Source organism: Pseudopodoces humilis, chromosome 4 (genome assembly GCF_049639895.1).
Source record: "Pseudopodoces humilis isolate 2021_Gansu_Grassland_sample_001 chromosome 4, ASM4963989v1, whole genome shotgun sequence".
Taxonomy (NCBI): domain Eukaryota; kingdom Metazoa; phylum Chordata; class Aves; order Passeriformes; family Paridae; genus Pseudopodoces; species Pseudopodoces humilis.
In genome coordinates this window covers 13378839-13392473 of record NC_142203.1, presented here as the reverse complement: position 1 = coordinate 13392473, position 13635 = coordinate 13378839, and the positions used below count along the sequence as shown (strand labels likewise).

Genomic DNA, 13635 nt, shown 5'->3' with positions numbered 1-13635 from the left:
CTTATGGCCATACATATATCCAGAAAAGATTATTTTAATGTGACATGTCTTTAAAACTGGCCTTTCCCCCCTCTATATAGTAGCTGAATAGCAACAAAGAAATCCACCCTTCCGTTCATTATTCTAGCAACCCTTCACAACAAATAGGGTTTTTTCCTCCCTTTATTCCATCTGCTTTGCTTATATGTTCCAAACAGAATCTGTCAGTGTTTTCCAGGACAAGAATATAATACAATCCTGCAAGAGTCTTTTTACGACTCTATATCCAAGCCATGATAGTTGTTCATTAATAGGCCTATAATTTCATCTATTTTAATTGCTTATCCTCAACGGAAGCACCTTTTGTATGGAAATGCACCAAACAGGGGAACATGAACTATTTTTAGGGTTTACATTGGAGATATGAATAAGAGAGAAAATCCTAACAGTTTGAATTATCAACAATTCTTCTACAAGACGTGACAGCCATGAAATAGCAGAAGATTAATTTCTACATTGGTAGAGCTTCAGTTCTATAAAGTTACTCCATTGTTCTTGTTTAGTTTTTTGTTTTATTTTTCTTTTATAATAGAGACAAAGAGTTGATGATTAATCATATGAAAGCTGTTGATGCCACCCTGAATGCGGTAAGAATTTGAAGTGTTCCCTCTGATTTGTGTTTCCAAACATGCCAAAGCCTTAAAACTGCTTATTCTCAGGGGAGAAGTTGTTGCAAAGCATCTTCCTTTCCTCAGAGTTGAAGTTTCCCCCCTCAACTTCTTCCATCTTAAAAAATCTCAGTGAAATAAAATGCAAGTTTACAGCACACAAACAACTTGTTCTAAATATAGAAGTTACGACAAAATTCGCTTTCTTTCCCTCACTGAGCACTATTTCTGGTTGCCAAGTGAAGACTAATGGAACACACAAAAAATTGGCAATTATTGTGGAGTTAACCCTCTACTGAATAATGAGGTCACATACGTGATGGCTGTAAAACACATGGCTTTGTTTCTCCTGCTTTAACCTCTGAAACATCATAAATAGGAAAAGAAAAGGCAGGAAGTAATAATCTGTAGTCAGAAACTTCCATAATATTTTTTTTAAAGCATATTTTAAATTTAATAATAATCTCGAGTTTTGTCTCTGACTTGTACAATTGTACCCTGGTATAGGACTATTTGAAGGTCCAACTAAGCTGTATATATTAACTATTTAGGAGAAACAACTATTTCCAACTATATCTCTAACAGCAGATGGGTTTGTAAGTGCTTTTAATCTAGAGCAACACAGAGCAAAAGAAGTATTTTCATTACCTTGGAGTATCAATTTCCCTTACTACACCTTTAATTCCTAGCAACACAGAAATCTCTATTTTAGTTTCTGCATTCACCAAAACTGTTGTTAATTTCATTTCAGATATCTTTTCAAGTCTCTTTCCTTTAATGTTCACAGAAAGTGACAGAACCTAAACCGTGTGTTTCACCTACAGCAAACTGTACTGGTAGAACATTTCCTTTGTGCCACCACCATCTTCATAATGATTTCTTTCAAACTTTGGAAGTGGATGTCATGCAGCAAGTGCTGTGTTTTTACAGTAATACACACATGCCTTATCCTTGGTCTTTCTCTTTTCAGGCCAGGGCAAGGTGCTTTTATTTTTTATTTTTTGTTAGCATCCTCTCCCAGAACTGTGAATTAGAGACTTACTTGCAATGAAAATTCAATCAGTTGTACTTTATTCATGAATTAGGTCCAGCAATCAATGCAAGTCCACTCAAGGAGCTCAAGGAGACCCAGTTCATGCCAGCTGGTGTGACTGAAGACAAATTACCAGTGATACTGGGGTTTTTTTTCCTTTTAGATCAGAGATCAGGCCATGGCATCAGGTGCTGCAGCAGCCACGCTGCTCCCCAGCCTGAAGCTTGAGACCCTTTCAGAGGAAACAATGAACAGCAGGCCAGAGGCTACAGCATTCCAAGTAAGAGTCTAAAACCAATCCTGTTTAATTTTTTTAAATTTTCTTTCAATTTTTGCTTCTGAGATAGAACATGCAGACAGACTGCTCTGAGCATGTGGAGAGCAAAAAGCTTCAAAGCTATTGCAGTCAACAGCTGGAGGACAATTTCCATGTATACTCTTGCATATGGTATTTCAGAGATGATGGCACCTCTTAATTTTACAGCATTAAATAACTGATGGGAATACAAACATGGACAAAAGTATATATACCTGAAAGTTAATATCCCTCTATCCTCCTCTCTTTTCCCCTTAATATACACAAGACTAACACCCAAGAAAGGCAGATTCTAAGCTGGAATTTTCTCACTGTCGCCCTCTTGCATGCACACATGCATTTCAATGTGATAAAGATATAAATTATGTGTGCATTATCATATGTCCACTCTAAAATATGGAAATATGTAATATGCAATGCCTTGAGATTCCCATGAAGCTTAATTAGCACAGATGAACTTTTCTGCCAAAGGGTAGAGTTTCAAATGTTTCTCCAGTACTGTGATGATACATTTTAGAGCTGCACAAAAGGTCCCACAGGTGGCATCTTTTCACAGGAGGAATTGTGGCAATCACCAGTTATGAAATCCTACTTTTTCTAATTTGCTAGTGGATGCTTGGATGCTTCCTTTTTTTTTTTTTTTCCCCTCCCATCCCAACTCACATTCATTTTTGACTTCACAATGATTGCAGAAGCATCTGCAGGGCAGCCTGTTCCTACTTTCTTTCTGGAAGAGAATCAGAAATGCAAAAAGTTGCATTTCATATTTGCACAAAGTGCTTGTGGTATAACTAACATAGTACAGTACATGCTGGGGAGCTCACTGGTGGGGCAGAATTGTAAAGTTCTTGTTCACCTGGCAGCATCAGGTACACTTGGTAACTCAGGACATATAAAAACAGCACTAATGGCTCACAGTCTCTGTCACTGTGAACTCCCTTTTCTCCTTCCCTTTTCCTCTTTATCCCTTTCCCCATCTCTCTTTACCCCTTTCCCCCCCTCTCTCTCCTCTGCCCTTGTCTCTAGTTTCTGTTTGATTCCTTTCCAAGCACATTTTTGAGGTTTTATTACAAAATTTGCCTTTTATAGCCAGAGGTCACCCAGTGGATTTTAATTTTACTCTATGCCAAACTGTATTGAGGGCAATCCTGCAGTCTTGGCTGAGGCAAGCAGTTAAGAATCACTTGAGGGACACTTGTCATTAAAAGTAGTGAAGCTGTTTGCAGGCACATCATCTAGAAATGCCTTAGTCGGTGACAAGCACATTTCAATTAAAGGCCTTATAATTGGCAAGAATCCTCTTTTAGGACTAGAGCCACAGGACCAAGACATTTTGGAGATTGTTTCTGATGAGAGAAGATGCCATACATGTTAATTTGCCACTAATGTTTCCTAGACACCACAACGAAGTAACTAGATTGATTTTAGCTGTGTTAACATCTATTCTGAAAAGCAGCAGTGTGAAACCAAGGAAATGAAAACTGCAAAAATCTTTGTAAATTCCTGTTTTTGGTACTAAGCTATTTTTGTTTATACCACAGTTTTACATTCAAAAGACCAATTTAATATAATCTGAAGGGAAAAATTAACAAATAAAATGTGATTAACCATTGTAAAGACTAGTAATTTCAAGGGGTAGTTGATAATACTTAAGGTAAATATAAAGTTTCCAGTACTGCCAAATCATTTGTGCTCTCTTGTCCTGCTAGCTTTATCATCAATTTAATCAGTATAACAAAATTGGGACATTCTTCCACTACATACATGGGAACAGTTACATTTTTCCAGTTATATTGCAATCAGATTATTTGTTTTTTGAGCTTCGTAGGTTTAGTGTGTTTCTTCTGTTACAGTCAAGTTAATTTTTTTTGCTGAGGATTGGAAAGATTAGTAAATTGACTAATTTTGGAATTGTGAACATTAGCCTGAAATTGTGTTGTAATTTTTTGTGAACAGAAACTGCACTGAGTCTTGTACTGAAATAAAATGAAAAAATTGTATCAAGAACTCAGTGCTGTACTGCATGCTTGTAAACATCTCATTAAAGCATGTTCTAAAATAGAATGTGGAGTCATGTCCTTTTCTTCAATGATATTAATATTCAAGATTTGAGAATAAATGCAAAATCCAGTGTTAGACCTTTCTGATATTTAAGTCCTGGGACTGAAATTCTGCCTACTATTATATACTACATATATATATACACTATATATACTATATATCTGTATCTATATCTATCTATCTATCTATCTATCTATCTATCTATCTATCTATCTATCTATTATATACTATTGACTATGTGATGTCTCTGCTAAAAAATATTGTGTCTTTTGTAACAAATTTGGATGTCTCCTATTTGTCATTTAAGTGGAGCATGCCTGGCACTAATGATTCCTTTTACTGTTACTTAAAGAATGTGCTCATAAGTTTTATGGAGCTCTACTCACTGGCATCTGCCAGAGTTGAAGCATTAACAACAGGAAGAGAATCTTCAGGGGTTCACATTGAACCTGAAGTAGCTGTTACGCCTCCTGCTCCTGCTTCTAAAGGTAAGTCTGCTTTTCAAGCAAGTAGAGTCACTTGGATGTGAGTTCTGAGCCAGCATCTCCCTCCTGTGGCACAGCTTCTGTAGGCAAATACAGCAATACCTAATTGTTAGCATAATGGAGCAATAAAATTAGTGTAAACAGAATTGTCCTGAGACATTTTTCAGAAGAGAAAGGGGATGGTGAAAGCAACCACAGGGATTAAAATTACTAAGTATTTTTGGTTTTTTAATTGGACCCTCTTTCCTTGGGTTTTTCTTGGTTTTAGTTTGGGTTTAGTTGTTTAGTTGGTTGGATTTTGTGGGTTTTGGAGAGTGGTACTGGTGGGTGGGTTTGGTTTTTGATTGCTATCCTCCCCTCCCCTCCCCTCCCCTCCCCTCCCCTCCCCTCCCCTCCCCTCCCCTCCCCTCCCCTCCCCTCCCCTCCCCTCCCCTCCCCTCCCCTCCTCTGCATTTCCATATTTTTTTACTATTTACTTTCTCTGAACAGAATCTTTGCAGATTCACTTTGAACCTGAAGCAGCCACTACACCTCCTGCTCCTGCTCCTGATGGTAAGTCTTTGAAGCAATTAGAATTACTTGAATGTGGGTTCAGAGCCAGCATCTCCCTTCCTGCTGCACCGCTTCTGTAGGGAAATACAAGACTTAATTGCAAACATAATGAAACAGAATAACTGGTGTTAACAGAGAGATTGTGAGACTTTTCTCAGAAGAGAAAGGGTATGGTGAATGCTAACATAGAGATAAAAATTTGTACTGCATTTTTTTTATTATTGCTCCTTATTTTATTCCTCCTTATTTCCTTGGATATTTCCTTGAATATTTTTAGTTTGGGTTTGATTGCTTGGTTGGTTAGATTTTTTGTTTTGGGAGAGTGGTGGTGTTGGTTGGGTGTGTTTTTGGTTTATGGGGGGTTTTTTTGGGGGGGGGGGTACTGTTTTAAATTTTTTCTTTTTTTGTTTCTTTTTACCAAAGATTTTTTCCTTCCTTTCTGTTATAAACCAATAATATTTTTGTAATGGCCTTTCCTTGCAACCACAACCATTTCAGTGCTGTGAATTTCCTAATTCTTTAAAATTTAAAAATTTCTTAATTTTAAAATTATTTTCTCTGCATAGAATCCTTTTGGCGTCGTATTGGGCGTCAGTTAGTCAAAACATCTCCTGTTCATGCTCGTGATAGTGAGGGTAAGTCTGCCTTTCAAGCAATTAGAGTCATTTAGATATGGGTTCCCAGACAACATCTCCCTTCATGCTGCACAGCTTCTGTAGGCAAATACAGTAAGACTTAATTACAAACATTATGACACAGAATAGCTGGTGCTAACAGAAATGTTGTGAGACGTTTCTCAGAAGAGAATGGGGATGGTGAAAGCTAACAGAGGGATTAAAATTATTACTGTATTTTTTTTTCTTATTTCTTTGAATATTTGATTTTAGTTTCAGTTCAGTTGCTTGGATTTTTTGTTTTGGGAGAGTGGTGGTGTTGGTTTGGTGTGTTTTTGGTTTATGGGGTTTTGTGGGGGGGTTTTTTTACTGTTTTAGATTTTCTTTCTTTCCTTTTTTTTACCAAAGGTTTTTTCCTTCCTTTCTGTTATAAATCAATAAAATTTTTCTAATGTTCTTTCCTTGCAACCACAACCATTTCAGTGCTGTGAATTTCCTAATTCTTTAAAATTTAAAAACTTCTTAATTTTAAAATTACTTTCTCTGCATAGAATCTTTTTGGCGTCGTATTGGACACCATCTAGCCAAAACACCTCCCGCTCATGCTCATCACAGTGATGGTAAGTCTGCCTTTCAAGCAATTAGAGTCACTTGGATATGAGTTAAACCCAGCATTTCCCTTCATGCTGCACAGATTTTGTAGGCAAATACAACAACACTTAAATGTAAACCTAATGGAGCAATAAAACTAGTGTTAACAGTGCCACTCTGAGACTTTTTTCAGAACAGAATGGGGATGGTAAAAGCTAACACAGGGATTAAAATGGATACTCATTTGTTGTTTTTTTTTTTTTTCTATTGGTCCTTAGTTGCTTGGATATACTTCAGTTTTAGTTTTAGTTTGGATTTGGTTGCTTGGTTGGTTGGATGTTTTTGGTTTTGGGGAGTGGTGGCTATCTGTGTTTTGATTTTTTTTTATATTATTATGTTTAATTCCCTTCCTTGGCTCCTGCCTTCCTGCCTTCCCTACCTCCTTCCCTCCTTCGTTCTATTTTTCCTTTCTTTTCTGTTATAAATCATTAACATTTTTGTAATAACCTTCCCTTGCAAACACAACCCTTTCAGTTCTGTGTATTTCCTTGCATTTTTAAATTTTACTTTCTCTGAAGAAAATTTGCTTTCCCTGAACAGAATCTGTTGGGCCTCGCTTTGTGCCCAAAGGAGCTGCTGCACCTCATGGTTCTGAAAGCGATGGTGAGTCTGCTTCTCAAGCAATTAAAGTCACTTGGATGTGAGTTCTGAGATAGCATCTCCCTTCATGCTGCACAGCTTCTGTAGGCAAATACAGCAATATTTAATTGGAAACATAACAGAGCATTAAAACTCATGCTAACAGAAATATTCTGAGACATTTTTCAGAAGAGAAAGAGGGTGGTGAAAGCTAATACAGGGATTAAAATTGCTACCATAATTTTTTTTCTATTGATCCCTATTTTCCTGGGTATTTTATTAGTTTCTGTTTGGGTTTGGTTGTTTGGTTGCTTGGATTTTTTGGTTTTGCAGAGCAGCAGTATTGGGTGTGTGTTTGGTTTTTGACTTTTTTAATACTGCTTTTAATTTTTTTCCTATTTTATACTCTTTTTTTTTTTTCCCCCAAAGACTTCTTCCTTTCTCTAGGTTATAAGCCATTAATGTTTTTATAATCATTATTCCTTGCAAACGTAACCATTTCAGTTCTGTGCATTTCCTTGCTTTTTAAAATTTTCCTTCTCTGAAGTAAACTTACTGTCTCTGAACAGATATTTTTCTGGTTAGCGTTGCACCCCAAGCAGCCGTTACACCTCCTACTCCTGCTTCTCCTCCTGATGGTAAGTCTGGTTTTCAACCAATAATAGTCACTCAGATGTGGGTTCCTAGACAGCATCTCCCTTCATGCTGCACAACTTCTAAGGCAAATACAACAACCCCTTAAGTGCAAAGAAAACGGATTAATAATATTAATGCAGACAAAACTTTTGGAGGCTTTTTCAGAGAAGAAAGGGGATGCTGAAAGCCAGCACAGGAATTAAATTACTGCTGCAATGGGTTTTATTGCCTACTGGTCATTAATTTGCTTAAATATTATGGATTTTAGTTTGGTTGCTTGTTTGGTTGGATATTTTTGGTTTTGGGGAGTGGAGATTGTGGGTGAGTTGGTATTTGGTTTTTGATCTTTTTCATTTATTACTTCTTTTAATTTCTTTTTTTTTTCAACCAAAGCCTTTTCGTTTCTTTCTGTTATAAACCATTAACATTTATGTGATAGTGTTTTCTTGCAAATATAACTATTCCCATTCTGTGTACTTCCTTGGTTTTTAAAATTTACCTTCTCTGAACAGATATTTTTCAGCCTCACCTTTCACCTCAAGCAGCCAGTACACCTGCTTCTCCTACTCCTGCTTCTGGTGGTAAGTCTGCTTTTCAAACAGTTAGAGTCACTTGGATGTGTGAGCTAAACCCAGTAATTCCTTTCATGCTGCTCAACCTCTAAGGCAAATACAGTACTTAAATGTTAACCTAATGGAACAATAAAACAGGTTTTGACAGAAATGTTGTAAAACTTTTCAAAGAAGAGAAAGGGGATGGTGAAAGCTAACATAGAGTTTAAAATTACTATCATAAATTTTTTGTTTGTTTTTTTTCTTTCAATTTGCTTAGAAATTTTATATTTTCAGTTCTGGTTTGGTTCCCTTATTGAGATTTTTGATTTTGGGGAGTGGTGGATGTGTTGTATGATGTTTGGTTTTGGTTTTTCCTACTACTAATATTATTATTATTAACTTGTTTGTTTCTTTGTTTGTTCAGTATATTTATTTATATTTTATTCTTTTATTCCTTTCTCTTTCTACTTTTTTTTTTTTTTTCCTAATAAAGTTGTTTGTTTCCTTTCTGGTATAAATCATTAATATTTTTCTAACAGTATTTCAACCACTACAGTTCTCTGCATTTCCTTGGTCTTAAAAATTTACCTTCTCTGAAGTAAATTTACTTTCTCTGTACAGAATCTTTTCAGCTTCACTTTGTACCCCAAGGAACCAGTACACCTCGTGGCCCTGCTCCTGATGGTGAGCCTGATTTTCAAGCAATTAAAGTCACTTGGATGTGGGTTCAGAGCCAGCATCTCCCTTCCTGCTGCACAGATTCTGTAGGCAAATACAGCAATACCTAATTGTAAAGATAAAGGAGCAATAAGACTGATGATAACAGAAATGTCCTGAGACATTTTTCAGAAGAGAAAGAGGATGGGGAAACCTAACTCGGGGATTAAAATTTTTTTCAGGGAGATTTCAGAATAAGTTTTTTCCCTTGATTAAAACCATGGGAATTAGGAATTCTAATGGTGAGGGGAAAAAGGTGTCTGTAAGTATTTGTAGCAAATAAAGTGCTATTGCTTTCCAGCCCTTCCTAGGGCAGGATACTTTTGCTAAACGTCCTTTGTCTATTAAAGATTAATATCTATAATCAGATGCCCTGTGTTTCAAAGAAGCATTTAAGAAAACAAGCAAAAACTTAGACGTTCCTCAAATATGTACATTTTTGAGAGGTATTTAACAACAAATACAGATTTTTCTCAATTTCTTTTTTATTCTTTCATTTTTTTTATTCCAGTACATAGGGGAGAGCCTAGACAAAGAACCTACGTTTTGTCTGGAACCGACACAACCCCTGGTGTATCACCCTACAGGACCTACATTTTGTCTGGAACCAACACAACCTCTGGTGTGTCACCCTACAGAACCTACACTGTGTCGGGAACCATCATAGCATTTCCTTGCAACCACAACCATTTCAGTTCTGTGCATTTCCTTGGTCTTAAAATTTACCTTCTCTGCGGTAAATTTACTTTCTCTGAGCAGGACCTTTCTGGCTTCCCTTTGTACCCCGAGGAACCAGTACACCTCGTGGTCCTGCTCCTGATGGTGAGTCTGCTTTTCAAGCATTTGAGTCACTTGGATGTGAGTTCAGAGCCAGCATCTCTCGTCATGCTGCACAGGTTCTGCAGGCAACTATAACAATAGTCAAGTGCAAAAATAATGGAGCAATATAACTAGTTGTAACAGAAATGCTCTGAGACATTTTTCAGAAGAGAAAGGTAGTGGTGAAAGCTAACACGGGGATTAAAATTTTGTCAGGGAGATTGCAGAATAAGCTGGTTTGCTTGATTAAAAATCTCACCATAGCAGTTATAATGATGTGGGTAAAATATGTCTTTAAATATATTAAATATATATCTATGTATCTATATCTATCTATATCTATCTATCTATCTATATATATATCTTAAAATATAGAGCTATTGTTTTTCAACCCTTCCTAGGGCAGGATACATTTGCTAATGTCCTTTGTCTATTAAAGATTAGTATCTATAATCAGGTGCCCTGTGTTACAAATAAGCTCTCAATACAAGAAGCAAACAATTACAAGTACTTCAAGTACATGCCTTAGTGAGATAGATTTCACAATAAATGTAGATTCTCCCTTGATTTGTTGTTTTCATTTTTATTCCAACACATGGAAGAGAGTGTAGACAAAGAACCTGCATTGTGTCTGGAACCAACACAACCCCTGGTGTGTCACCCTACAGAACCTACACTGTGTCTGGAACCAACATAGCCTTTCCTTGCAGCCACAACCATTTCAGTTCTGTCCACCTACTTGTTTTTTAAAGTTTACCTTCTCTGGAGTAAATGTACTTTCTCTGAACAGAATCTTTTCGGCTTTCCTTTGTACCCCAAGGAACCAGTACACCTCGTGGTCCTGCTCCTGGTGGTAAGTCTGCTTTTCAAACAATTAGTCACTTCAATGTGTCTTCAGGGCCAGCTTCGTGCTGCACAGTTTCTGTATGTACATACAATATAAGTTAAGTGCAAGGATTGCGGAGCAGAAAAGTAGTGCTAAGAAAACCATTCTGGGCCACGTTTCAGAAGAGAAAGGCGATTTTGAGCACTAACATAGAGATAAAAATTTGTACTGTAATTTTTTTATTCAATCGGTCCATATTTGTGGGGATATTTTCTGCTTTAGTTTTGGTTTGGTTGCTTGATTGGTTGGTTGGATTTTTGGTTCCTTGTTTGGTTGGTGTTACTTTGGAGAGTTGTGGTGGTAGGGAGAGTGGCTGTTGACTTTGAGGTTTTTTTTTTTTATTTTAATTCTATAATCTTTTATATTTTTCATTTACCAAAGCTTTTTTTTTTTTTCTTTCTTTCTGTTATAAACCATTAACATTTATGCAATAGCCCTTCCTTGCAAACAATGTTTTTTTCTTCTAAGCATTTATTTGTTTTTCAAAATTTACCTTCTCTGAAGTAAATTTACTTTCTCTGAACAGAATCTTTTCGGCTTTCCTTTGTACCCCAAGGAACCAGTACACCTCGTGGCCCTGCTCCTGATGGTGAGTCTGCTTTTCAAGCAATTAGAGTCACTTGGATGTGGGTTCAGAGCCAGCATCTCCCTTCCTGCTGCACAGATTCTGTAGGCAAATACAGCAATACCTAATTGTAAAGATAAAGGAGCAATAAGACTGATGATAACAGAAATGTCCTGAGACATTTTTCAGAAGAGAAAGAGGATGGGGAAACCTAACTCGGGGATTAAAATTTTTTTCAGGGAGATTTCAGAATAAGTTTTTTCCCTTGATTAAAACCATGGGAATTAGGAATTCTAATGGTGAGGGGAAAAAGGTGTCTGTAAGTATTTGTAGCAAATAAAGTGCTATTGCTTTCCAGCCCTTCCTAGGGCAGGATACTTTTGCTAAATGTCCTTTGTCTATTAAAGATTAATATCTATAATCAGATGCCCTGTGTTTCAAAGAAGCATTTAAGAAAACAAGCAAAAACTTAGACGTTCCTCAAATATGTACATTTTTGAGAGGTATTTAACAACAAATACAGATTTTTCTCAATTTCTTTTTTATTCTTTCATTTTTTTTATTCCAGCACATAGGGGAGAGCCTAGACAAAGAACCTACGTTTTGTCTGGAACCGACACAACCCCTGGTGTATCACCCTACAGGACCTACATTTTGTCTGGAACCAACACAACCTCTGGTGTGTCACCCTACAGAACCTACACTGTGTCGGGAACCATCATAGCATTTCCTTGCAACCACAACCATTTCAGTTCTGTGCATTTCCTTGGTCTTAAAATTTACCTTCTCTGCGGTAAATTTACTTTCTCTGAGCAGGACCTTTCTGGCTTCCCTTTGTACCCCGAGGAACCAGTACACCTCGTGGTCCTGCTCCTGATGGTGAGTCTGCTTTTCAAGCATTTGAGTCACTTGGATGTGAGTTCAGAGCCAGCATCTCTCGTCATGCTGCACAGGTTCTGCAGGCAACTATAACAATAGTCAAGTGCAGAAATAATGGAGCAATGTAACTAGTTGTAACAGAAATGCTCTGAGACATTTTTCAGAAGAGAAAGGTAGTGGTGAAAGCTAACACGGGGATTAAAATTTTGTCAGGGAGATTGCAGAATAAGCTGGTTTGCTTGATTAAAAATCTCACCATAGCAGTTATAATGATGTGGGTAAAATATGTCTTTAAATATATTAAATATATATCTATGTATCTATATCTATCTATATCTATCTATCTATCTATATATATATCTTAAAATATAGAGCTATTGTTTTTCAACCCTTCCTAGGGCAGGATACATTTGCTAATGTCCTTTGTCTATTAAAGATTAGTATCTATAATCAGGTGCCCTGTGTTACAAATAAGCTCTCAATACAAGAAGCAAACAATTACAAGTACTTCAAGTACATGCCTTAGTGAGATAGATTTCACAATAAATGTAGATTCTCCCTTGATTTGTTGTTTTCATTTTTATTCCAACACATGGAAGAGAGTGTAGACAAAGAACCTGCATTGTGTCTGGAACCAACACAACCCCTGGTGTGTCACCCTACAGAACCTACACTGTGTCTGGAACCAACATAGCCTTTCCTTGCAGCCACAACCATTTCAGTTCTGTCCACCTACTTGTTTTTTAAAGTTTACCTTCTCTGGAGTAAATGTACTTTCTCTGAACAGAATCTTTTCGGCTTTCCTTTGTACCCCAAGGAACCAGTACACCTCGTGGTCCTGCTCCTGGTGGTAAGTCTGCTTTTCAAACAGTTAGAGTCATTTGGATGTGAGTTCTGAGACAGCATCTCCCTTCATGCTGCACAGCTTCTGTAGGCAAATTCAGCAATATTAAATTGTAAACATAGTGGAGCAGTACAACCAGTGCAAACAGAAATATCCTGAGACATTTTTCAGAAGAGAAAGTGGTTGATGAAAGGTAACAGAGGAATTAAATTTACCATTGCAATGGTGTTTTTTATTAGTCCCCTTTTCTTTTTTGCCTTCTTTGCATTTATTTTGGGTTGGGATGTCTGGTTGCTTTGTATTTTTTGTTTTTAGGGAGTGGTTGAGGTGTGTGCGTGTTTGGGTATTTGTTTTTTGATTTTTTTTTTTTAGTACTTCTTTTAAGTGCTTTCTTCTTATTTTTTAATATTTTTTTTAATCAAAGGCTTTTTTTTTTTATTCTGTTTTAAACTGTTAACATTTTGTAATAGCGTTTCCTTGCAACCATAACCATTTCTGCTCGGTGCACTTCCTTGTGTCTTAATACTTACTTTCACTGAACAGCTATTTTGCAGCCTTGTGTTTCACCCGAAGCAGCCATTACACCTCCTGCTCCTGCTCCTGCTCCTGCTCCTGCTCCTGCTCCTGCTCCTGCTCCTGCTCCTGCTCCTGCTGGTAAGTGTGCATTCAAGAAATTTAACTTGCTTGGATGCGGCCTCCTGGATGGCATCTTCCTTCATGCTGCACACTTTCTGTAGGCAAAGACAATTCTTAATTGTAAACATAGTAGAGCGATAAAACTAGTGCTAACAGAAATG

General features: G+C 37.0%; 1 protein-coding gene across 1 annotated transcript in view; it reads left to right on the top strand.

Moving 5' to 3' along the window:
• The window catches only part of LOC102110740 (uncharacterized), a 71683-nt gene that overhangs the window by 28585 nt on the left and 29463 nt on the right, over window positions 1–13635 (top strand). The window contains exons 17-30 of the mRNA XM_088054613.1: window positions 572–626; window positions 1844–1960; window positions 4410–4545; window positions 5032–5094; window positions 5661–5729; window positions 6260–6328; window positions 6900–6962; window positions 7524–7576; window positions 8750–8812; window positions 9605–9667; window positions 10455–10517; window positions 11077–11139; window positions 11932–11994; window positions 12782–12844. Coding sequence (XP_087910739.1) covers window positions 572–626; window positions 1844–1960; window positions 4410–4545; window positions 5032–5094; window positions 5661–5729; window positions 6260–6328; window positions 6900–6962; window positions 7524–7576; window positions 8750–8812; window positions 9605–9667; window positions 10455–10517; window positions 11077–11139; window positions 11932–11994; window positions 12782–12844 — 1003 coding nt within the window. The remainder of the gene's footprint in view (window positions 1–571; window positions 627–1843; window positions 1961–4409; window positions 4546–5031; window positions 5095–5660; window positions 5730–6259; window positions 6329–6899; window positions 6963–7523; window positions 7577–8749; window positions 8813–9604; window positions 9668–10454; window positions 10518–11076; window positions 11140–11931; window positions 11995–12781; window positions 12845–13635) is intronic.